Raw genomic sequence first — 21,233 nt, 5'->3', positions numbered from 1 at the left:
AATATTTTTAAAAATTTATCAAATCTGATAGATTAGTTGAGTGATCTTGCATTACTAAAAAAAGATCTCAGAAAAATATTCTTTAAATGACTGTTAATTTAAACTTCATTATTTTTTAAATTAAAAAATTTGTTTTATCGTTTTATTCTTTTAATCATTATTTATTTGAATTCAGTTATTTCTTAATTAAATTAATTATCTATAAGAAAAAAACACGCATACGTGACATTCGTATTTTTATTTATATAAAAAGGTATTATATACACTATTTTTTCAATGGTAATAATAACTATGTTTCTTCCGTGAACTTATATATATATATATATATATATATATATATATATATATATATATATATATATATATATGTATGTATATGTGTGTGTTGAATAATTAAAATCATATATAACACAAAAAGCTAAAATACTAATTTACTATTTCACTCAATACTCTATCTCTTTCAATTTATATAACATTGTAATTTATAATATATTCTGTTGAGGTTTTTCTTAATTTTTAATATAATATTATAACTTAATTGTGATCAACTTTAAAAAAATGAAGTAAAAATTTGTTTTAAGTTAAAAAAATACATGCGTGGTTTAAAAAAAACAGCAGAAATCGTGATTAAAACTGAATAAATTATATTTTACTATTAAGGTTTATCTTTTATAAAAATTATCTTTAATACACTTAATTATAATCGTATAAAAATGGTAGGAACCGTGAGTTAAAAAAAAATCAAATATCAATATATTTTTCTATTTGCAATAATTATGGATAAATTTGGTGTATTATTAAAGATATAAGATGAAAATAGATAATAAAAATAATATAAAGAAATAAAAGGGAGAGTATAAATAAATTAACTTGCTGATGAGTGGAGTCGCATAAGTTTCAATAGGAACAGAAAAAAGAGTGAGAAAGAGAGAGAACACTGATTCAAAGTTTTGAGTTAAATCGCAAAGCAACCAAAAGGAGTGACGAAACGAGGCAACACTGTCTGAGAAACACCACCTTCAACTACCGATTCCGCCATGGTAATTTTCTCTCCTAAAGTTTTTTCCTATGATCACTAACAGTAGTAATGATTGGATATCAAGATCTCGTCAAGTTCATTCCTTTTACTCAGATATATTATTTTTGACCTAAAACCTAAAAACCCAATAGGTCTAAACTCCCCCAAGTCTGTAATCATGGAGATCAATTCCCAATTGGATCCTATTAGGGTTGCATTGTCTCACTGTTTTGTCTTTGTTGCAGCTGCCCCTTTCCCTTCTCAAGACTGCCCAAGGCCACCCTATGGTGAGTCAAACCCCTTTGTTTTTTATTTGATCCTTTACTTTTACGGTTATAAAAACTTGTGTTAATACTGTTTTATTTGTAACTTGTGACATATTGTAACAGTTGGTGGAACTGAAAAATGGAGAGACTTATAACGGCCATTTGGTAAATTGTGATACATGGATGAACATCCATCTCAGAGAAGTCATTTGTACATCTAAAGTATTCTTCTTTTCGAATCCCTTTTTCCTTTCGTTTTCAGTTATCAGTTTCTCATTTGTTTATGTTGTTGCACCTTACAATGTTTCATTGAAATTGGTAACTTAGGATGGAGATAGGTTTTGGCGTATGCCTGAGTGCTACATTCGTGGTAATACCATTAAGTACCTTCGGGTTCCTGATGAGGTAAGTTCGGGTGGTTCAGTGTTTTTTGCTTTTGCTCTTTCAGTGAATAAGATTAAGAACTTGTTAGTGAACGTATGAAGCTCTTAGGCATGCTTACATCTATCCACTGATCTAGCTTCATTGCCTGTTGATTTAGGTTATTGACAAAGTCCAGGAAGAAACAAAGAGCCGTGCCGGTAAGCCTTGATTTTTGAAACTATTTGCATTTTCATGTTGATATTTAAATTGGCTAGGTGATCTGAGATTTTGAGAAAAAGACATGCCGGTATGCTTATCATTAATGTTAAGGCTTTTTCGATTACAAGTAGTATTACAAATACACATTAATTTTCTTCACTTGTACTTTTAATTTTCCACCAAGTAACCATTTCATTTCATCAACTTCCTGAACACAATTCAAAAATTGGTCAGTGGTTATGGTTTCGTGACTGCGAACAATTTATGGTTGTGCAAGTACCATTCCTTTTTCAGTTAACAAAAAACTAGAAAGTTGTGATTGATGTGATCATTTTTTCAGATCGCAAACCCCCTGGTGTGGGACGTGGAAGGGGAAGAGGTAGGGATGATGGTCCTGGAGGACGGCAAACAAAAGGAATCGGGCGTGGCCTTGAAGATGGTGGACCAAAAGGACAAGGAGGAGGTCGAGGCAGGGGTGGTCCAGGTGGAAAGCCAGGTGGAATCAGAGGTATATCATTCTTTACGTTCATGATTTTCTATCTCTCAAACTCACCTTGAAATGTGTTCTTGCTTCAGTGCTTTTATTTTCACTTCTATGATCTGCTTGGAGCAAACATGTTTTTGTTCAATTTAAAAAGTAAATCATCATTGAAAGAGCTTGGAGGTCTTTCTTCCTCCTTATTTTTATGTTCATAGAAAAAGAATTTGGTAGATTGGGTTACATATTTCAGAGTGGTTATAGATCAAATAACTTGAATTTCTGAATTATAATATAGTCCATGCTGTAATTTTTTATCACTTTTTCAAATCTGAGGGGAAGAGTGGCTTCCCTTCCTGTTCTTAAAATTATTCCCGAAATATTGTTTAAATTTTCGTCTTCTTAAAGGCCATTTTTTCATTTGCATATTCGTCTTTACCTTCCATCCAACACATATCGTGTAATACAGAAACTGTGATTGAAGCTCATCCAATACTTTTCTTCTTGTGGTAGGTGCAGGGCGAGGTAGAGGTTAATTTGGGTACTGATATGGAGAATACAGAAGGACCAGTTGCTGCATTTAGAGGCAATGGTGCCCATTCAGAAAATTTACTGTTTGTCCTTTGTTTCCTGTGCATTACTTAATTGTAGGTTTCCAATTATTTTCCTGTATTTATAGCCACAAAAATGGTCACCAAAGCTTCTAATGCAAACATCGTTTTCTAATGAACTTGCCTTATATCCAGTGATGAGTAAAATTAAATCAAATGAAAGTAATTAGCTTATAGTGAATAGATTGAATTTGTCTTTATGCCAAAACTGGAATGTGATGGAAATTATACAGCCAAGATTTATCTTTATCTTTGTGTTCATTTCATCACTTGATTGGCCTAGTGTCTACTATTAACACTGAAAATTAAGCGATGAATATACTATAATAGTGAAAGAGAATAAAAAAGAAACTATCAGTAAAATATTTTAAAAAATGTATTATTTAGAGGTATCTGGTTTTCTTACAACATGAGCTTTTTTTCCTTAATGGAGGTAGTAATTACTCTAATTCATTCCCAAATTGATTCAATCCTTTGATAATTTTCTCCACTCCTAAGGTTTAGCCATACCTGCCACGCCAACAATTCTTACTTCATATACTTTCCTCAAAACTAAAACCTTACAATTCGTAGTTTCTAACTTTCAAGAAAATCTCTTTTTTGTCCTAATTTGTGTTCCTAAATTGTGCTTGTTTCAAGATATCATATTATTTTTTAATTCGAGAATATTATGTTCTTATATTTGATAAAAATTAAAAAAAAAAATCTTCAACAACGTTGATTTTCATAGATATAAAATATTTATTTGTTTGTTCTTTATATCCATACGGTGAAAAGAAAGTTTTTTACATTCTCGTAGAGTGGAAGCCACTTCCTACTTTAATTACTTGGTCACTTTCTGTTCTTCAATAGTTCTATGATTATTTTCTGATTAAATAAGTTTATTTTTGTTAAAAAAATTACTAAAGACTAACTAAATATGTTCATGAGAATAATATATTTGAAAATGTGATTTTTAAGAGTGAAATATTGTTCTTTTAACAAACACTCAAATTCAAAAAAGAAAAAAAAGTCAATATAGGAGTGGCCATTTAATAATCGTGAAGAGTGAGAAATGCTATAAAGAAAAAAAAAATGTTTTTCCAACCTACTTTCCAAACCAACCATAAGTATACAAAGTCTTGTCATAACATTGTTTAATAGAAAATAAATATTAACTCAATGATTGTCAATTTAAGCTGTATATAAATTTAAATAAAAAATACATTTTAAAAATCAAATTCTAGATACCTTTTCAACTATTAATGGTTTCTTCATCACTAACTTTATTTTAAAAAAATATATTAAAACAGTAACTATTAATTATTTCAATACATTATTATTAAAATTATAATTAAATACTTTTTAGGAGAAATTGAAAGAAATTATTCAAAAACAAAAAAATTAATATTGAAAAGATAATACATTTTATCCACCTCATTTCAATTCTAAATAATAAAAAAAATGAATGTGCCCTCCACCAAATGGTGGAACGAAGAAATGTTCTTCCTACACCTCTAAGTTTTAGTGTGATGACATAAATAACTTTTTGAAAAACATATACAAAATAAAAAGAAAAGGTAAGCAGTATTTATTGCTTACCAAAATTGTGCCCTCTATATTTATTGAAGGCATGCACCCCCAAATCATATTTTCACCTACTTTTTTTTTTCTTGTCTCTCTGATGTTCTCTGGCGTGGTGTGTGCTTGCTTTGCTTTTATTTTTCGTTTCAGCAGCTCTTTTGTTTAATCATCTTCTTCATTTCATATGGTTCATCTTCTAGGTATAAGCATTTTTGTTGGTGAAATTCGGTTTGAAATTTTATATTTATTTCCTTTAAAATTTATTTTTATTATATTTTGTATGTGCCGAATTTACTTGTTTTGTTTTAATAATTTTTTATCTCAAATTATTGTTACTATTAAAGAAATGAGGTATTCAATAACGGTGATGTTATGTTATAGAAGGTTATATTATAAAATAAAATATTATTCTTTTAATTTAATGGATTCACAAGTAAATTCGAACTTCATGTCATATTTGTCTTGTTTTATCAATGAAATATGTGAGGAAGAATATATTAAAATTTCAACTGATGAGATTTTCTCATACGTGGTGAGTTATCTAAGTGGGTTCAAATGATTGCTTTTGATCTTGGTTTTCTTGTTTTCATCATAAGATCTGATAAAGTTAATGTTCAACCTACAAGAAAGGCGTTTGTGTTGTTAGGTTGTGAAGGCGGAAAGTATAGAAAATACAAATATGATGTTCATTCTAGTATAATCGACACAAGAAAATGTGAGTGTAATTGAGAGGCAAGCTAATTTCTAATGGAAAAGAGTGTGTAATAAAGGCAATGTGTGGATATCATAACTATGATTTGGCATATACTATAGTTGGTTACCTTTTTGCTGGGAGGTTAAATTCTATTAAACAATTATTGATTATTGTTTGTTGATATGATTAAGAGTCAAGTGAAGCCTGCAAATATTATCCTTACTCTTAAAGAAAATAGTGATCGTAATGTACAACAATCAAACAAGTATATAATGAAGATATACTTACAAACGATCATTGATAGATTTGATAACTGAATTACTTCAACTAATGATGATGTTATAACTTGATAAATACATCTATTAAAGTATATGTATCTACGAATTTGAGGTGGTAAGTGACCTCTTTGGGCACATCCTGATGCAAGCAAATTGTTGAATGCATTTAATATTGTTTTGTTGATAGATAACACATATAAAACCAAAAAATATCAATTACCATTGCTAGAGATAGTTGGGGTCACATCAACAAGGTTGATTTTCTTAGCAGTCCTTTGTATTCTTATCAAGTGAATGACAAAATAATTTCACTTGGGCTCTAAAAAGGCTAAAATGATTATTTTTGACATATAAGGGCAATCCATAGGCATTGTTAACGATAGTGACCTAACTTTGATGAATGTCGTTGGCATTGTATTTCCCGAGTGTTATTATCTCCTATGTCTTTTCCACATTCAGAAAAATGCAAGCTAAGTACACAATGTTAGTCAATTCTTTTGAGGCATGAGATGTTGTCATGGAAATATGGAAAAATGTCATGGATTGTAAACATGAACCAATGTTTACTGATTGTGTTGATCGCCTTCATCATGCTTGTATTTCATGGCTTTTATTCTTTGAATATGTCAATGACTCTTGGATAATTTCATATAAGAAATACTTCGTAAAGGCCTAGACAAACCAAGTTATGCATTTAGGAAACACAACATTAAACATGTTTGTTTTAATCTTATTTTATTTAGTTTTTTTTTTGTTTGATGTTTTAAGATATTATTTATGTCATTTGCATCAAGGTTGAGTCTGTTCACTAGAGCATGAAGAAATTATTAAAGAGTAGTATGAGAGACTTGTTTCATGTCGGGATGCAATTCACAATGTCATCATATTACAATATAATGAGATAAAAACGTCCTTTGGAAAAAGTCTAAATCTCATGACTGACACTTTTAAAGCAACATATATAAAAATTTGGTTAGATGTGTATCAAAATATGCTTTAGGACTCATTGCTCAAGTGTTCGATTGAGTGAATCATAATATGGTCCTTAAATCTCCTTGTACTGTTCAATCTACTCAGGTGTCACCTCAATTTATCTGAATAGTTTGACAATAAATATGTAGTAAAAGTAATTACTCTTTATAATTAATTTTAACTGTAATCTGACCAACTGATCATTTCGTTGCTAGATAATCGACTACTCAATCATATCTGACCGGACGGTTATACAATTGAGTATTATATCTCTCTTCTTCTTTCTCAACAACCTTATCTATCTCTTCTTCCTTTTTGTGCATCGATGATGATAATAAGGACAATTGTGCTATTTTAGTCTTTTTCCTATAAGCTGGGAATGCATTTAGTAATAACGGGGTGTAGGAAATCAAAACTGTCGTAGGAGATACACGGCCAGTAAGGCCTACACAATAGTTCTCCATAAAGTACTCTTATCTTACATATCCAAAAGGAATTTAATAATTTACTATTTTAAAATGATAAATTAATAATATTAAATTTGAATATTCACTTCTTCAATTTTTTATCTTTTGAATATTTTATTTGGATAAAATAGTTTAAATTTGTTGAATTTTTATTTTCTTATTTAGATAAAATATTTTAATTATCATCAAATGTAAACAAATTTTTGAAATATTGACTAAATACTAATAATTAAAAATAAACTATGAATGATTATTTTAATCAATATTGGTTTATGTTGTTTTCCAAAAACTTCATCACAAAAAAATGTTAGAAATTAAGCCTTTTTTAAATATGAAACAAATTAAATCCAATTTATTTAGTTTATGAGTCAATTTAGTTTGAGTGGGATTAAAGATAGATTTACCTATAACATATTCATAACATCCTTTTATTATTTTTTTACCATTTATTATAAGTTATTTACTTCTTTTAAGTATTTAGGTTGATAATTTAATATTTTAAAGACTAGAATGAATTTAACAATGTTTGAATAATTTAGATGTTTAATATATTTGTTTGCTAAATTGTATAGGTTAATACTTTAATTTTTAGTTACTATTTTTATCATGATCAGTAAAATAGGTAAATAAATTGATAAAAATAATTAATCTATTTTGATTGTATTACAATAAATATATAACAAAAATTGAAAAATAAAATATTTTCAAGTAAATCAATTAATCTAATTTACTAATTTGTTTAACCCATTAATTTCCTATAAATCGAATTGAATTATAAAATTTTCAATTCACTCTATAATAAATTAAACTTCCTATAAATCGAATTGAATTATAAAATTTTCAATTCACTATATAATAAATTAAACGACTAATTTTTAAGTGTAAAAATAATTTTGTTCTAGAAACTATATCATTCACACAAAGAAATTAGTATGTCATATTTCATGATTGTTGTTTAGAAAATTGACATTCTCGTGTCCTATTTAACTTCTACTTGATCTATTAAGGATGATGAGTATGTTGCATTATCATAAAAATGTTTAGACCTTATCTTGTAATGTGATACTAACGTTCGTTACACCATTATATGAACTTTCAAAGTTATTAAATGTCACCCATACTTCCATTCTCTAGGGTTTTGGTCCATGAAAAAGAAGCCTAGGCAAAAAAACAATAAACTATTTTTGACGTATAATTATATAAGACATCTCACATTATTATTAGCATAAAACTTTAAAATTTAATATTTATGAGTTTTAGTTTTTTTCTTAATTTTTAACTTATAAAAAAATCATTTATTTTCTATATATATAATTTGTTAATATAGAATATTTGGTAGTAGGTATATAACATTGAGAAATGGCGTGAAATGAAAATGAAGTTTAGCGGTCGTAGAAGCATGCACGACTCATGCAGAACTTTCGCATTCTGGCGTGCGGGACCAGCTCACCTCTTTCTTTGTTTTTTCTCTTTCCTAATGTGACATCGTCTGCCATCATTTTCCACTTTCCATATCCATTATTCACTTCGAGTTGCACATAATTTTCTATAGGTACAAACTATACCTTCACATTTTACGTTACTTCTCTTAATATAGATTTTCCATCTTTTTTTAACGTGATCTTCTTTTCTAATGTTTAAATCCAAGTAGACAGTATCTTTTAAATACATTCTGATACTTAAGTCAATTTTTAATTTAACTTTATGTTATTATAGTTAATTCTTAAATATCTAATAAATACAACTACTTACTTCTTTACTTTATTTCTGTGTACGTATCTTTTTACCTCACTTCTGTATACATAGGTTTCAAAATAGACTTTTGATTAATATTGGTCCAATCACAATCCAATGTCTCATAAACATGTTTTTACCTTATTAATCAAATTGCATATTAGAAAATGGGTTTAAGCCTAACTCAATCCCACAAAACTGGCTTGTAAGGTGAGTTTTATACCTCATGTGGAAATAGAAATACCCACTTAGAACTCGCTATGATAGGTTCTAATCATGACTTTGATACCATGTTAAAAGTGAATTTTAAGCCTAACTCAACCCCACAAAACCAGCTTATAAGATGAGATTTGCACCTCACTTATATATTATCAATTGGCCTTATCTCTATCGATGTGAGACTTCCAATATTGCAACATCTTTAATGTACAAAATACCAAAATGTTACCAACTCAGTTGAAGACTGTTCGATTAATCATTGTTTTGAAGATTTCAGAAGTTAACTTTCAATCGAGTATCATCGATCAATCGGTCTATACTATACAAACTATAATAAATGCAAGTATAGTGTTTTATTTAATTTTTAATGGAAAAGTTTCAAATGACAAAAGTTACACAAAAAAATACATTCAATACGAGTATAAGTTTTTAGGATTTTCATTTTCAAATATCTCAAACATCTCAAAACGAATTTAAATTTAACTGCAAATACGTGTCTACAACAATGTTGATGTTAACACAACATTAATATTTGGTAATGTCATAATGAGTTAATTTTCTAAACATTGGTTCTGAATTGCTTCTAGACTTAATTGCATTGTTATTATTCTATAAATGTTATCATGTAAATTTTTTATTTCTACATTATACAATTATACTTCTTTAGTTTTTCAGACATGTATATCAATAAATTATTTAAATGATATGGTACTTACATGTCTAGGTGTCAGTCATATCTCATTAATTATTCTCAAACTTCATTACTTTGATGAACAACACAAAAACTTACTAAAGAATCAGCTTCTTTTATTACTAATACGATGATGATACGTAAAAACATAAATATATGACGACGAAATGTAAACAAACGGTTAAATAATTAAAATGTGCGAAAATTAAAAACCTAATATTACTAATAATGTCAAATGGTATCTCTATTCTACAATTGTTTTACATTCATAAAATTATTATATAATATTTTATATTAAAGTTTATGTAACTACAGGTTCTGTATATTAAATTCCCTTTTGAAAATATAAGTATTGTTCAAGGTTGAAGTCAATTTTTTAATACAGTTTTTGGATAAGCACAAGTTAAAAATTTCTCTTGGCTTCACATTCTTTACCGTTAAAGTCACTAAATATACAATAGTAATAGTAATAAATATACTAAATATAATTGATCTACCATAATATCACAAAATTATATTTAAAAATTTTAAGATAAACTTCAAATTGACATTAACTTAATTACAGTTAAATTAAAATAGTCTTAGTTAAACTTAACATAATTATCTTTAAAATTAATTATAATTTGATCGAACAATTATACTATACAAATATCATTTTAATATTGATCTTTTACAATATCATATTTTTCTTGTAATTTAAAAAATAACTTAATTAATATTTAAAACAGTATATAAATAAGAACAAATATATTGGTCATCCCATAAGAAAAAACTTTTGACATTAAACGAAAATGAAAATAAAAGGAATATAAATTTTTATTTGAAAGATGATGAGATAATGAATGTGACGGAAGCTAATTATAGAAGTGTGGTAGCAATAGCTAGAATGAATCCCTAAAATAGATTAGAGATTTGTGGTACCGATATCCAGAATGAATAATGTATTGCATGATAGGAACAAAAAGATATAGTTTATGAATGCAGAACCGCTACTGTTTGGAGGGCATCTGGTCATACCAGATTCAGAACGTTAATGTCAGATCGTATCACGTCAAAGCTAAAGAGAAGTGCAATGAATCCTAAAAAATCACAATAATATTTTTTAATAATTTTTTTGATAATAAGATACGTGTTATATTTTATTAATTTATTTAAATTTATATTTAAAAAATATTTAAAATGAACTAATCACACGTTAACATATATGTATTATCAAAAAATTATTAAAAAAAATATTGTTAAAAGAAGTTTTTAACTACAAAAATAAACAACAACTAATGTCTCACCTTAGGTTTCGACATGGCCACAGAGTTGGCCACAGATTGAACTCTTGACATCATGCCTGACGAATGTCTATTTGTACTTTTTCACACAAGAAACAGGAATATTCACTCTTCTTATTTTTAAGATAATTCTAGTTTAAGACCCTATCTATACATTTCATTAGTTTATTAATTAAAAATGATTTTAATTATGTTTAGTATGTTTTGAAAAATATAATATTACTGATAAATGTTTTAAAATTTATTTATATGTCATTATTCTTATTTTAATATTATTACTACTGTTCTGTTTTAATTAATCATAAATATAATATAAGAAATTAGGTTAGCGAAGATAATTTGATACTACATGAAATAAAATTAAAAATGAACATAAACAAAAGTATTAAAAAAAATTCAAATATTTATTGTCTAAAAGTTTTGAATTATAGGAGATATATTTTACTTTTTTTTATATATAAAATGTTTATGACTCGTTGGTATTGAATTTCTTTTATATTTTTTTATTGAAAAATCTAACAAACTAGTAAGCATAAATAGAGTTTGTGAGTAATTCTTGCATGGAAAATTTTCATGATAATAAATATTTCTAGAAAAAAACTCTTAATATTTCATTAAATATTAATCACCGATACAAATTCTAAGGTCACTATAAACTTTTTATAACTAAATATATGTTCTTCATTAAATTAAATGAAGAATATCTAATACATAATGATTAACAAAAATAATAAATAATAAAAAATAATTAAAATGATAATATACCAATATCTCTTAAAGTTGGAGTATAAATTTGTCAAACTCCTAACTCATGATGATGAAGAGATTCAAATAGGATTTTTTCAAGATATTTGTAAAAGTACTTTTAATTGTATTATAGTAGGAACATATCAACTTCAATGTTAATTGATTTTTATAATACAATCATACTCCTTTAGAATTATTAATCCCAAATTACCATGTAATTGTTTAAGTCATTTAAATTAATATGTAATATTAGTTATAGAGTGATATTTACCTTCCACAATAGAGTAAGAAATTTTTTATTGTCTTTTAAGATACTTTAAAAGAAACAAAAAACATCACCTAGTCAGTTAAAGAATGTCTTCTAAGTGGTCAGTTCGCCCCATCTGAATCAAATCATCCCCATAATTCCAATTACTATCATAAGGAAGTAAAATGCCTTGCTATGGATGTTTCTTGAAATAACTAATAACCCTTAAGGTTGCCTCTTGTTGATAGGGGGAGCTAAACCTACCTCTTTATATCTTTGTTTTTTATGATGAACAATAGAATGATTTAATGGTTTCTTGCACATCAAATAGCATAACAAATATTTTATATTGATCATGTTTGTGCTTGATATGGGAATTCATTATTAATTAATGAATCATGCGTAAAACAGATTGATAATCTCATTTCTAGTTGAAATAATCGATTAAACATGGTATATAATCTATTAGATTTAACCAAATTACTTAGAAAGCTTAACATGGACAAATTGCTTTCTAGTACTCGATTATACAAGGTATATAACTGATTAAAATAGAGAGCAAGCCATAATATGTTACATAAGAGAGATAATTTGTTAATGATGGTAATTGGATAGACAATATGCTTAAGTATTGGAATAATCGATTTCATAAGTTTCCTAATCGATTAAATTGGAAAATAGAGTATAATCCTTTCCATACATAGCCTAATATGTTATAATTATCAAATGAATCAAGAATAGGCTTAAGTGTATAGATAATTGATTACATGCATAGGATAATCTATTAAAATCGAATCAAAAGCATAACAGATTACATAAATATCCTAATCGATTATATTGCGACAAGATTTGAAAATCCTATATAAATGTGACTTGAAACATGTTTCAATAACGTTATTATTTTCAAATACTAACATTCTCATTAAGTTTTGATTACTAGTGCTTTCAAGAAGCGTTCTTGGAGAATCTACACTACATTGGTTGATTACCCATCAAGATTCATTCAAGACTTTGTGCTAAAGTGATTCTGATTCAATATGCAATAGAGGAGTGTGTCTTAGAGATCAGGTTCTTTATAAAAATATGTGATTGTGTACCTGTGCGGGTTTGTCAGGGATTGAGAGTTGTGATTGTTCTCGATTTTTGTAAGAGAGTGAGGTTGTTCATCTCTTGTATTGCTATATTCATTTTGAGTGGTGAGAGGAGTACATTGAGAGGGTTGTCTTTGTATTTTTGTATATTCAATCAATTATAGTGGATTCCGTTCAACTAAGCTTGTTGAATGAGGACTACATGTAGGTTTGTGATAGCCGGACCAATATTTGTTTGTGTTGATCTTTCTCTACTCTTTTTCTCTTGTTGATTCATTACTTTTTGTTTATTGATTTCAAGAAAACAAAGAACTTATAAAGATTTTGTAAAGTTCATTGAAAAGGGTTAATCCAATTCACTCTTCCTATTGGCTTGAGATATAAGGTCTTTTTTTTCTTACACCTCTCAAAGATCTTCATAGGTTTTTCTATAAACTAAGATAAAATGTGTATAAAGTAAGCAAGATCAAGTCTAGTAACAAAAACAGATTAATCTTCGAGAGGGTTTTGGATCTTCAATAAGTGTACTAAAAGCCAACACTAGCTTATGGCGTTGTTTCATTTGCATATCTACAGGGATTGACACTTAGTAAACTTATGTCTTCAATTATTATCAACACATATTTTCATTGACAAAAATAAATTCCGTTGAGATTATGGGCTACCTTTAAATAAAAAAAAATGTTTTAAGACTCCCAACTTCATAACTTCATATGCAAGCTACATAAGTAAGCTTTAGAAAATTTCATGCTAAAATATCACTCCTTGCAATAATTAAGTCATTTATATAGCTAGCATATAGTGACGTATCTTTTGCCTATACAATATAAATAGTGAATAATCTATATAAGATTAGATAAAGTCATAGTTTTTCCAAGGCAGTAGCCAACTTAGTAAGCGAATAATGAGGAGCTTGCTTTAAGTCATCCAATGAATTTTTCAACTTGCAAACTAAATATGGGTCAATGGTTTTTGTAAAATCCCGTTTTAGTAGAACAAAACTACCAAAATAAAACAATACATGGGTGATAACTTACCAGAAAACTACAAACTACTAGAGCAAAAGATTCTACCCTTGAAGAGTAAAACTCTCTATGCGGTTACTTCTCTCTCAACAAACTAATGGATCTCCTGAAAGATGTCCTCCTTAAGCTCACACCAATTAAGGTAATCATTGCAAAAGAGAAAATAACACAAACAGACAAACACAAAAGCAAGGGTAAGCTAGATACAAGACAACTCATATCACCTTTATAATATAACATACATAAATTATTTATATCACATGCATCAACCCAAACATCTTAACATGCAAAGACCTAGACTGATTATCCAAATATTGTATGGAATGTCGAGTTATAGAGGTTTTTGCACCGGTGTGGTGGAACAGCTGGACCACCCTAAGCTATCACACCAAGTTAGTCCGTTATCACTTGCCTTAGGCCAAGGTAAAGCCCCTAAACTAGGACCTCATATTATCCTCACCACATGACTCATTACTCTCCATTTGAGCATTGATGATCATTAGAATGTCAAGATAAACCTTCGACTAACTCCGGTCATTCATACTATCAATACTTGAAACCATACCGAAGGATTTACTCCGTGGAACCCATGTTCACAACTATGAAACCATTGATATCAATTCACATTCACATAGTACACCAATACTTAAGACTATTAATCATGCATTAAAGAAATGGAAACACACTTACAAGTCATTAGAAATCACCCAATAACACAATTTATTCATGGCATAATGATACTCATATGTAGGTAAGGGAAACGACTCTGAAACCCTCACCAACAGCTCCAAAAGGGTCCAAAACCCCTCAAAACAACTAAAGAACTTAAAAAACAGACACTCGGAACCCCAAATTTGAGATCTAGAAAACTAAAAAAAAAAAAGAATTCTGCAGAGTTGCGCCCAACGACCCAAAAAGTGGCACCCGAGGTCCAGACCCCTGGAACAGGGGCACTGAGGGGGCGCCCAAGCGAATTCTTCTTACAAAAATACCCAGGGGCCCCTTGGAGGGGGCCCAACGCTGCACTAGGTTTCTAAAATTCACCTATTTGGACTTTGGTGACCCTCTATACAAGTTTACATGATTTCTAAACACTCTTGGGCACTAGAATCCATTTAAAAGCAGACCCTTAACTTGAATTGACCACTTTAAACCCAAATTCACTCCTATAAGCTACCCAAACTCAAATGTACACTTTCTAACCCCAATATTAGTTTCTCAGTTGCATAACCACGTCCAAATACACTTGCTAGTACACCCCCAACACCTCAGATTACTCACAGTCCCTTATTTTCAAGATCTCACCATTCAAAATCCAAATTGGGCCAAAAACCTCTAAGAACTCACCCTAAGATGACATCAACTGTCCTATACCAATTTTTTTTTCTCATTTAACAGCTTAGAAAAGTCCTAATGGGTCTTATAACACACTCCCAACTGTCCAAAACAGTCAGCACCTCTTACTTCCAATTCTCACTACTCAAAACCCCCCATTTTTCCACTAAAACACTTCAAAACTTCAACAGTGAACCTTAATCTTTGCTCCATATCAATTTTCAACCATCTAACTCTTCTAACAAGTTTCAATTAACCGCATAACAGTGCTAGACCAATTGTCATCTCACTCTAATACCAAATTCTCAATTTCACTCACAAAAACATCTCTTTTAAGCTTGAAACTCAAATAACTTGACCAATATTTCACACAACCACTTGAATTCAGTTTCAAACATTTCAACATCATCATCATACTCAATTATAATAGTATTAATCATCACAATCACACTATACCACTTATATTCAACATCACATTATCAAAATCACCAATCAAACATATATTTTATACACCCAATCATATCAATTTTCTCAAAATCATCTATAACTCATAGAGACATTAAATTTATAATATAAAAACAACTAAGACAAGTTCTATCTTCCCTTATCTCTAATCCAACTGCCAAACTTCTCAAAACGCTTCGCCGATTAATTGAACCGCAAGGAATACCTAGACGAACCTATGAAACACCAAATTGGAAACAGAGAGAGTCTTTAGAACTCTAGATGAATCAAGAACGTGCGGGAGAGACATGATTACTCGTGCAACAACACTAGATTCCTCTAAAACATATTTGAGAATGAAAAGGAGAAAAATGAGTCGAAACTTACTTGGTCTATTGAAGAAACTGATCGGTTAGAAACGTCGACCTCGTTGCCGTGGTCGATTAGGTACCTCCTGATTGTCAAAAAAATGAATCAGGAGTTAGAACTCTTAGAGAGAAGGTAAAGAATTCTAGAAAAGTGGTTTCTAGAGAGATGATATGTTTTAGAATAATGAAACTCATTTATAACAAAACTATTTATAATAAAATCGTTTAATATTAAAACAATAGAGTCTCACTATTTTTATGCTACTATCACTTCTAAACATACCATTTTTCTGGGGTTTTACAGTTTAAAAATCTTACTGGTGAACAAGACACTTTTTATTGCTATCATTGGCAAGATGGTACACATTCTCATCATTTTTTGTTACTGGGGAAAATGATTCATCATAGTGTCTATTCCCCTTGATGATGTTTGAATATAAAGTATCGATTTCAAACTTTCTATGCTGCCATTTAAGTGATATTTTATTTTATATATATATATATATATATATATATATATATATATATATATATATATATATATATATATATATATTTTCGGGAACTTTCTTTCCAAACAATAGTTTATACAAAACACATATCTCGTTTTCTTTCAAGACTCGTATCTCATTGACATTGTAATATGGTAACTGAAATCCTTTATGACTTCTTTAAAATTCTTAAGCTCTTATCCTATTATCACAGTTGTACTCATTTTTGTTTTCATATATTTTCTTTTTTTCACTCTTATAGCATGAATCCAATCAATTATGTGTAGAAATACTACCTCACGGTCTAACCATTCATACTTTCTCCCTCATCAATTACTAACAGTAATTCCATTATAATCTCTACACAAACTCTCTTGAGGTTACATAACATGAAATAACCATAATATCAAATAATTAAATAATATGAAATTTAAAAATATCTTACAAGTAAAGATAGTTAGAAATAATATCCAATAATAAAATAAATACTAAAATAGTAAGAAATTAGAACACCCACTTAAGTAAAGATAAATATAAACAACATCAAATAATTAAATGTTACATAGAAGTTTATGTCTTGATTGTGGAATGTTAGGTATGAAAAACAAGTTCGGTGGAAATTGAGAAATGGGGGAAGTATTCCTATTTTGCCGGATGGTTAGGTGAGAAAAATATGGCTACTTTGTCCCATAGATTTTTTTTATTAATTCTAAAACTCTCCATCATCATATGATGTTATAGTGATTTAGGTTGTTGGGAGGAAGAATTATGGAAGAGGAAAATTTCACCTGGGATAGGCAATGGTTTGAGTGGGAGAGGCCATTTATATCTTCTTTTCACTACTTTAGAAACTACAAAGAAGAGAAAGGATACGAGATTTTAGCTATGGAAGCAAAAACCATCATGAAAATATGTGGTATCTTCTACATATGGGAAATTTTTTGAATGACGCAGCACCAACACAAACTAAAGGTATTTTTGTTCGTGTATGGAACTTCCATGTCTAACCAAAGGTAGCTTGTCTTGTGAGGAGAATAGACTTCCAACAAGACAGTTTCTTTTTGTAGAAAATTTTCTTAATGACGACACATGTGATGGATGAGGTAAACACAATTTATTTGAATCCAATTTATGTAAAAGATTAACACAATCTCAATCCAAAAACAATATATTTATAGATATTTTTCTTTATATAATATTCAATTTCTTATATCTATATAAGGTTTATACTTATCTGAATTCTAAACTAAACATGTGCCTTTTGCAGTTTCGAAAATAAGTGTGCATCATATTTTCGTTCCGTGTGCTTTTACCAGAACTTTTTCGTAACTCAAGGTTAGTACACAATAACATGATATATTATACGATGACTTTTAAGTTTAATCCAACTTATAAAATTAAGTTATAATATGATATTTATATTTATTTATATATTATAAATGAATTATGATTCTGATATTATGTTAAAAAATAAATTTTAAATTTAACTTAACTCTATTTAAATTTAACTTAATTCTATACTACCGCCTTGTATACTTATCAAAATGTAATTCATTTTGAAAAGAACATGTTTTATTCAATAAAAATATTCGAAGTAACTTGTCAAAGTCTCATTTAACACTATTGAAGGAGGGTGCAGAATTCTGCTACTTATTAACTACTGTTGACAGAAAGATGTGAAACATTGTACGAGGCCATTAAATTTATTTGTATCAATTTTTATGATATGTCGGCATTTTTTGATTCAACATAAATATATGAATAGGTACAACAATGTGTACGATCTTCCATTCAGTTTGGAAGGTGGAGTAGTGTATACTATTTTTATTTTCTTCAAAAAAATAATAACTAACAATACGAGACATCATTCCATTTTTCATTTCTTGATATTTTATGCTGTTTTATGTTTTCAATATGATTTTATTGGAAAAGATTAAATAAGATTTGGTGTACTTAAAGTTTTGTTATGCTTTTTTATATTCAATATTCAATAAATATGGAAATTGTGTTTTAAAATTAACTTTATTACTTTTGAATTAAGAATACTTACATGTAATCCACATAGTATGATATTGATAAGCATGTTAATATATAATAAAATAATTACTAATACCAGATTCGCATGTTTATTAAACTTTACTATAAAAAAACGTTAAATTGTTTCTAAGATGCGAATTCTAATACACGTGAACATAAATGAAAGATATAACAAGGATGATCACATGGACTGTTTAATGCAAAATCTTACAAATTCAAGTACAACGAATTGGAGAACATTAGTAACTTCTGCTTTTGGCAATTTTCAATTATGCAAATTTGTATATCTTCGATCTAATAAATATATTAAAAGCTATAGTTCAATAAAATTCATTAATTTTTATTATCTTAGAACAAGCTAGAATATATTTATTGAAACTATATTCATAAATTTATGACCATTATAATTATTTTCACGAATTTATTATTGATGTTATTATTTAATTAATGATTCATATTAATCTTATAAATATAATTAATATTTTTTTAAAATATTCAATAAACCTAAGACTTAATCTCATACTTTTTACTTTATTTTTGTTTTACTTATTTAAACATCATATAATATTTTATAGATGAATCTCTTCTTCTGTTTTAACTTTCAATAATACAAAAAAAAAAAACAAATTCAAATCCATTGTATCCAAGGCTTCCATATAAAAACATTTGACGCTTAATAAAACATTTGGTTTAAACCTCTTTTTGGTCACTGAGTTATAAGCGGATGTTCAGTTTAGTCCTTGTTTTTAATAATGTAAATCTTTGGTCCCTAAGTTATAAAAAATATATTAAATGAGTCTTTTTCTTATGTTCATGGTCAAAGTACAAAGAGCAATCTAAAATAAAATGCTGTTATTATTAAGAAACAAATCAGAGTAATCTAAGTTAAAAAAGGACTCATTTGATACATTTTTTATAACTTAGGAATCAAATGTTTACATTTTTAAAAATGGGAACTAAACTGAACATCCGCTTATAATAACTTAGGGACCAAAAAAAAGTTTAAACCTAAAACATTTTTATGATCTGACTTTTCTATAGTCATAATCGAAAGTCAAACGTAATTTTCTCACATGATGAAATTCAACCCAATAAATACTTTTCAATAATACAAATGTCATTGTACATTGTACATAGCTTGAAATAAAGCCAATATGAAGATATACATATAATTGCTTATCATCAAGTAAAGTTATAATTATGTAAACATTTAATTAATATTATAAATTGCTAAAATAATTAGGTATATAATTAAAATTTCAATGACTTCACTGTTTCCGCAAATACTTAATTTTAACAATTTTTAAAATTGAAAAAAGAAAGTACAATAAATCTTAAGATTTAATTAATGACCAGCCTAATTGATATGGTAGGTATTTATTTGTTTTTTATTGCTGGAAATTATGGTAAGGTATTGAATATATTTTTGACAATGCGAGAAATAAGAAATTAAATTCATACCAAGTGAGAACAAATAATAAGAGAAAATAAGTAATGTTTAGTATCATATATTAATCATTTTTAAGTGTCAGATATTATCTCAATTATTACCATAATTGAAAAATAATATTTGTACCATTCATGGATTATTAAGAGCACTGATATTACACTAGTTATTTCACAATATTTTTATTTAACTATTTTTGTGAGTCTTATTAATGTTATATTATTTTTAAATTTTTAAGACTTATAGTTTTATTAATATTCTATTAATTATTGGCAGAATATATAATTTTATTATAAAAAATATTTTTTTATTTTTAAAATTTATTATCTTATTTAATCGAACGATTAAATCGTGCCAAATTGTCTAAATTAAAAAGGAAATATGAGAAATAAAGATGATTTTTTGGTTTAAAACTTTTCAATACATAAATTTAAGTCCTATTTTAGTGTGACGCACAACTTCTAGAAGTAACATATGACCCCACAAATGAGAAATGTATTTCTTTGACTTATACACCACATAATTATATTGACTTATATACAGAAACATATTCAAATAAAATGCCATCTATACATATATTATTAAGAAAACATGTTAAGCTATAAATTATAACTAAATATAGAGAATTATTCTTAAACAATTTTTCATTATAAGAATTAAAAGTTAAAGTTTTTTTACATAGAAACTAAATATTGAATTGTGGTAGTAACTAAAATTATAAAAATTATAGAGTTAAACTAAATTGTATATATAAAAAGAAAAAAGAAAAGAAAATGGAAAGTGTATCCGACAACATCGACGTAGATGATTTAGACGGAATGAAAATCTTATTAAATAATTATGTGGCCATAAAGCTGCAGTATTTGGATGGTCCTGCATTGCCAATGGAGATAACCATTAGCCTGCCTGATACATAAACAGAAAAACAACCACAAATTTTTATTTTTAGATTATGTAAAATTTCTACGACTAATTTTTTAATGTCCACATCTATTAACTTATTATTTAATTATTTATTTTTTTGGGCGTAATATTAAATATATCTGTTTTTATGGAATTGGTGAAGCACCATAATCACTTCAACAAGGAAAGGTTTTTATTCAAGCAATTCTTTAAAATTCTGATCATTCAAACCATTTAGGTTG

General features: G+C 27.9%; 1 protein-coding gene across 2 annotated transcripts; it reads left to right on the top strand.

The window, feature by feature from the left end:
* Positions 1-879: 879 nt before the first annotated feature.
* LOC106771239 (probable U6 snRNA-associated Sm-like protein LSm4) lies at positions 880-3,089 on the top strand. Of its 2 annotated transcripts, none has more exons than XM_022785269.1 (7): positions 880-1,040; positions 1,264-1,305; positions 1,408-1,506; positions 1,612-1,689; positions 1,826-1,865; positions 2,207-2,374; positions 2,864-3,089. In XM_022785269.1, the coding sequence occupies exons 1-7, from the start codon at positions 1,038-1,040 to the stop codon at positions 2,878-2,880; spliced, it is 447 nt and encodes a 148-aa protein (XP_022640990.1). In that variant the 5' UTR covers positions 880-1,037; the 3' UTR covers positions 2,881-3,089. The 2 variants fall into 2 exon arrangements, with proteins under 2 accessions (XP_022640990.1, XP_014512670.2); XM_014657184.2 differs by having other exon boundaries at positions 882-1,040; positions 2,858-3,089.
* Positions 3,090-21,233: the final 18,144 nt, after the last annotated feature.

This window comes from Vigna radiata, chromosome 8 (genome assembly GCF_000741045.1).
Source record: "Vigna radiata var. radiata cultivar VC1973A chromosome 8, Vradiata_ver6, whole genome shotgun sequence".
NCBI lineage: Eukaryota > Viridiplantae > Streptophyta > Magnoliopsida > Fabales > Fabaceae > Vigna > Vigna radiata.
This window is presented reverse-complemented; position numbering and strand designations above follow the sequence as displayed.

Excerpts from the sequence above, each read along its gene's own strand:
- LOC106771239 (XM_014657184.2), top strand. Across the intron at positions 1,866-2,206 it reads AGAAACAAAGAGCCGTGCCG|ATCGCAAACCCCCTGGTGTG; the intron begins GTAAGCCTTGAT and ends TCATTTTTTCAG. Across the intron at positions 2,375-2,857 it reads AAAGCCAGGTGGAATCAGAG|GTGCAGGGCGAGGTAGAGGT; the intron begins GTATATCATTCT and ends TTCTTGTGGTAG.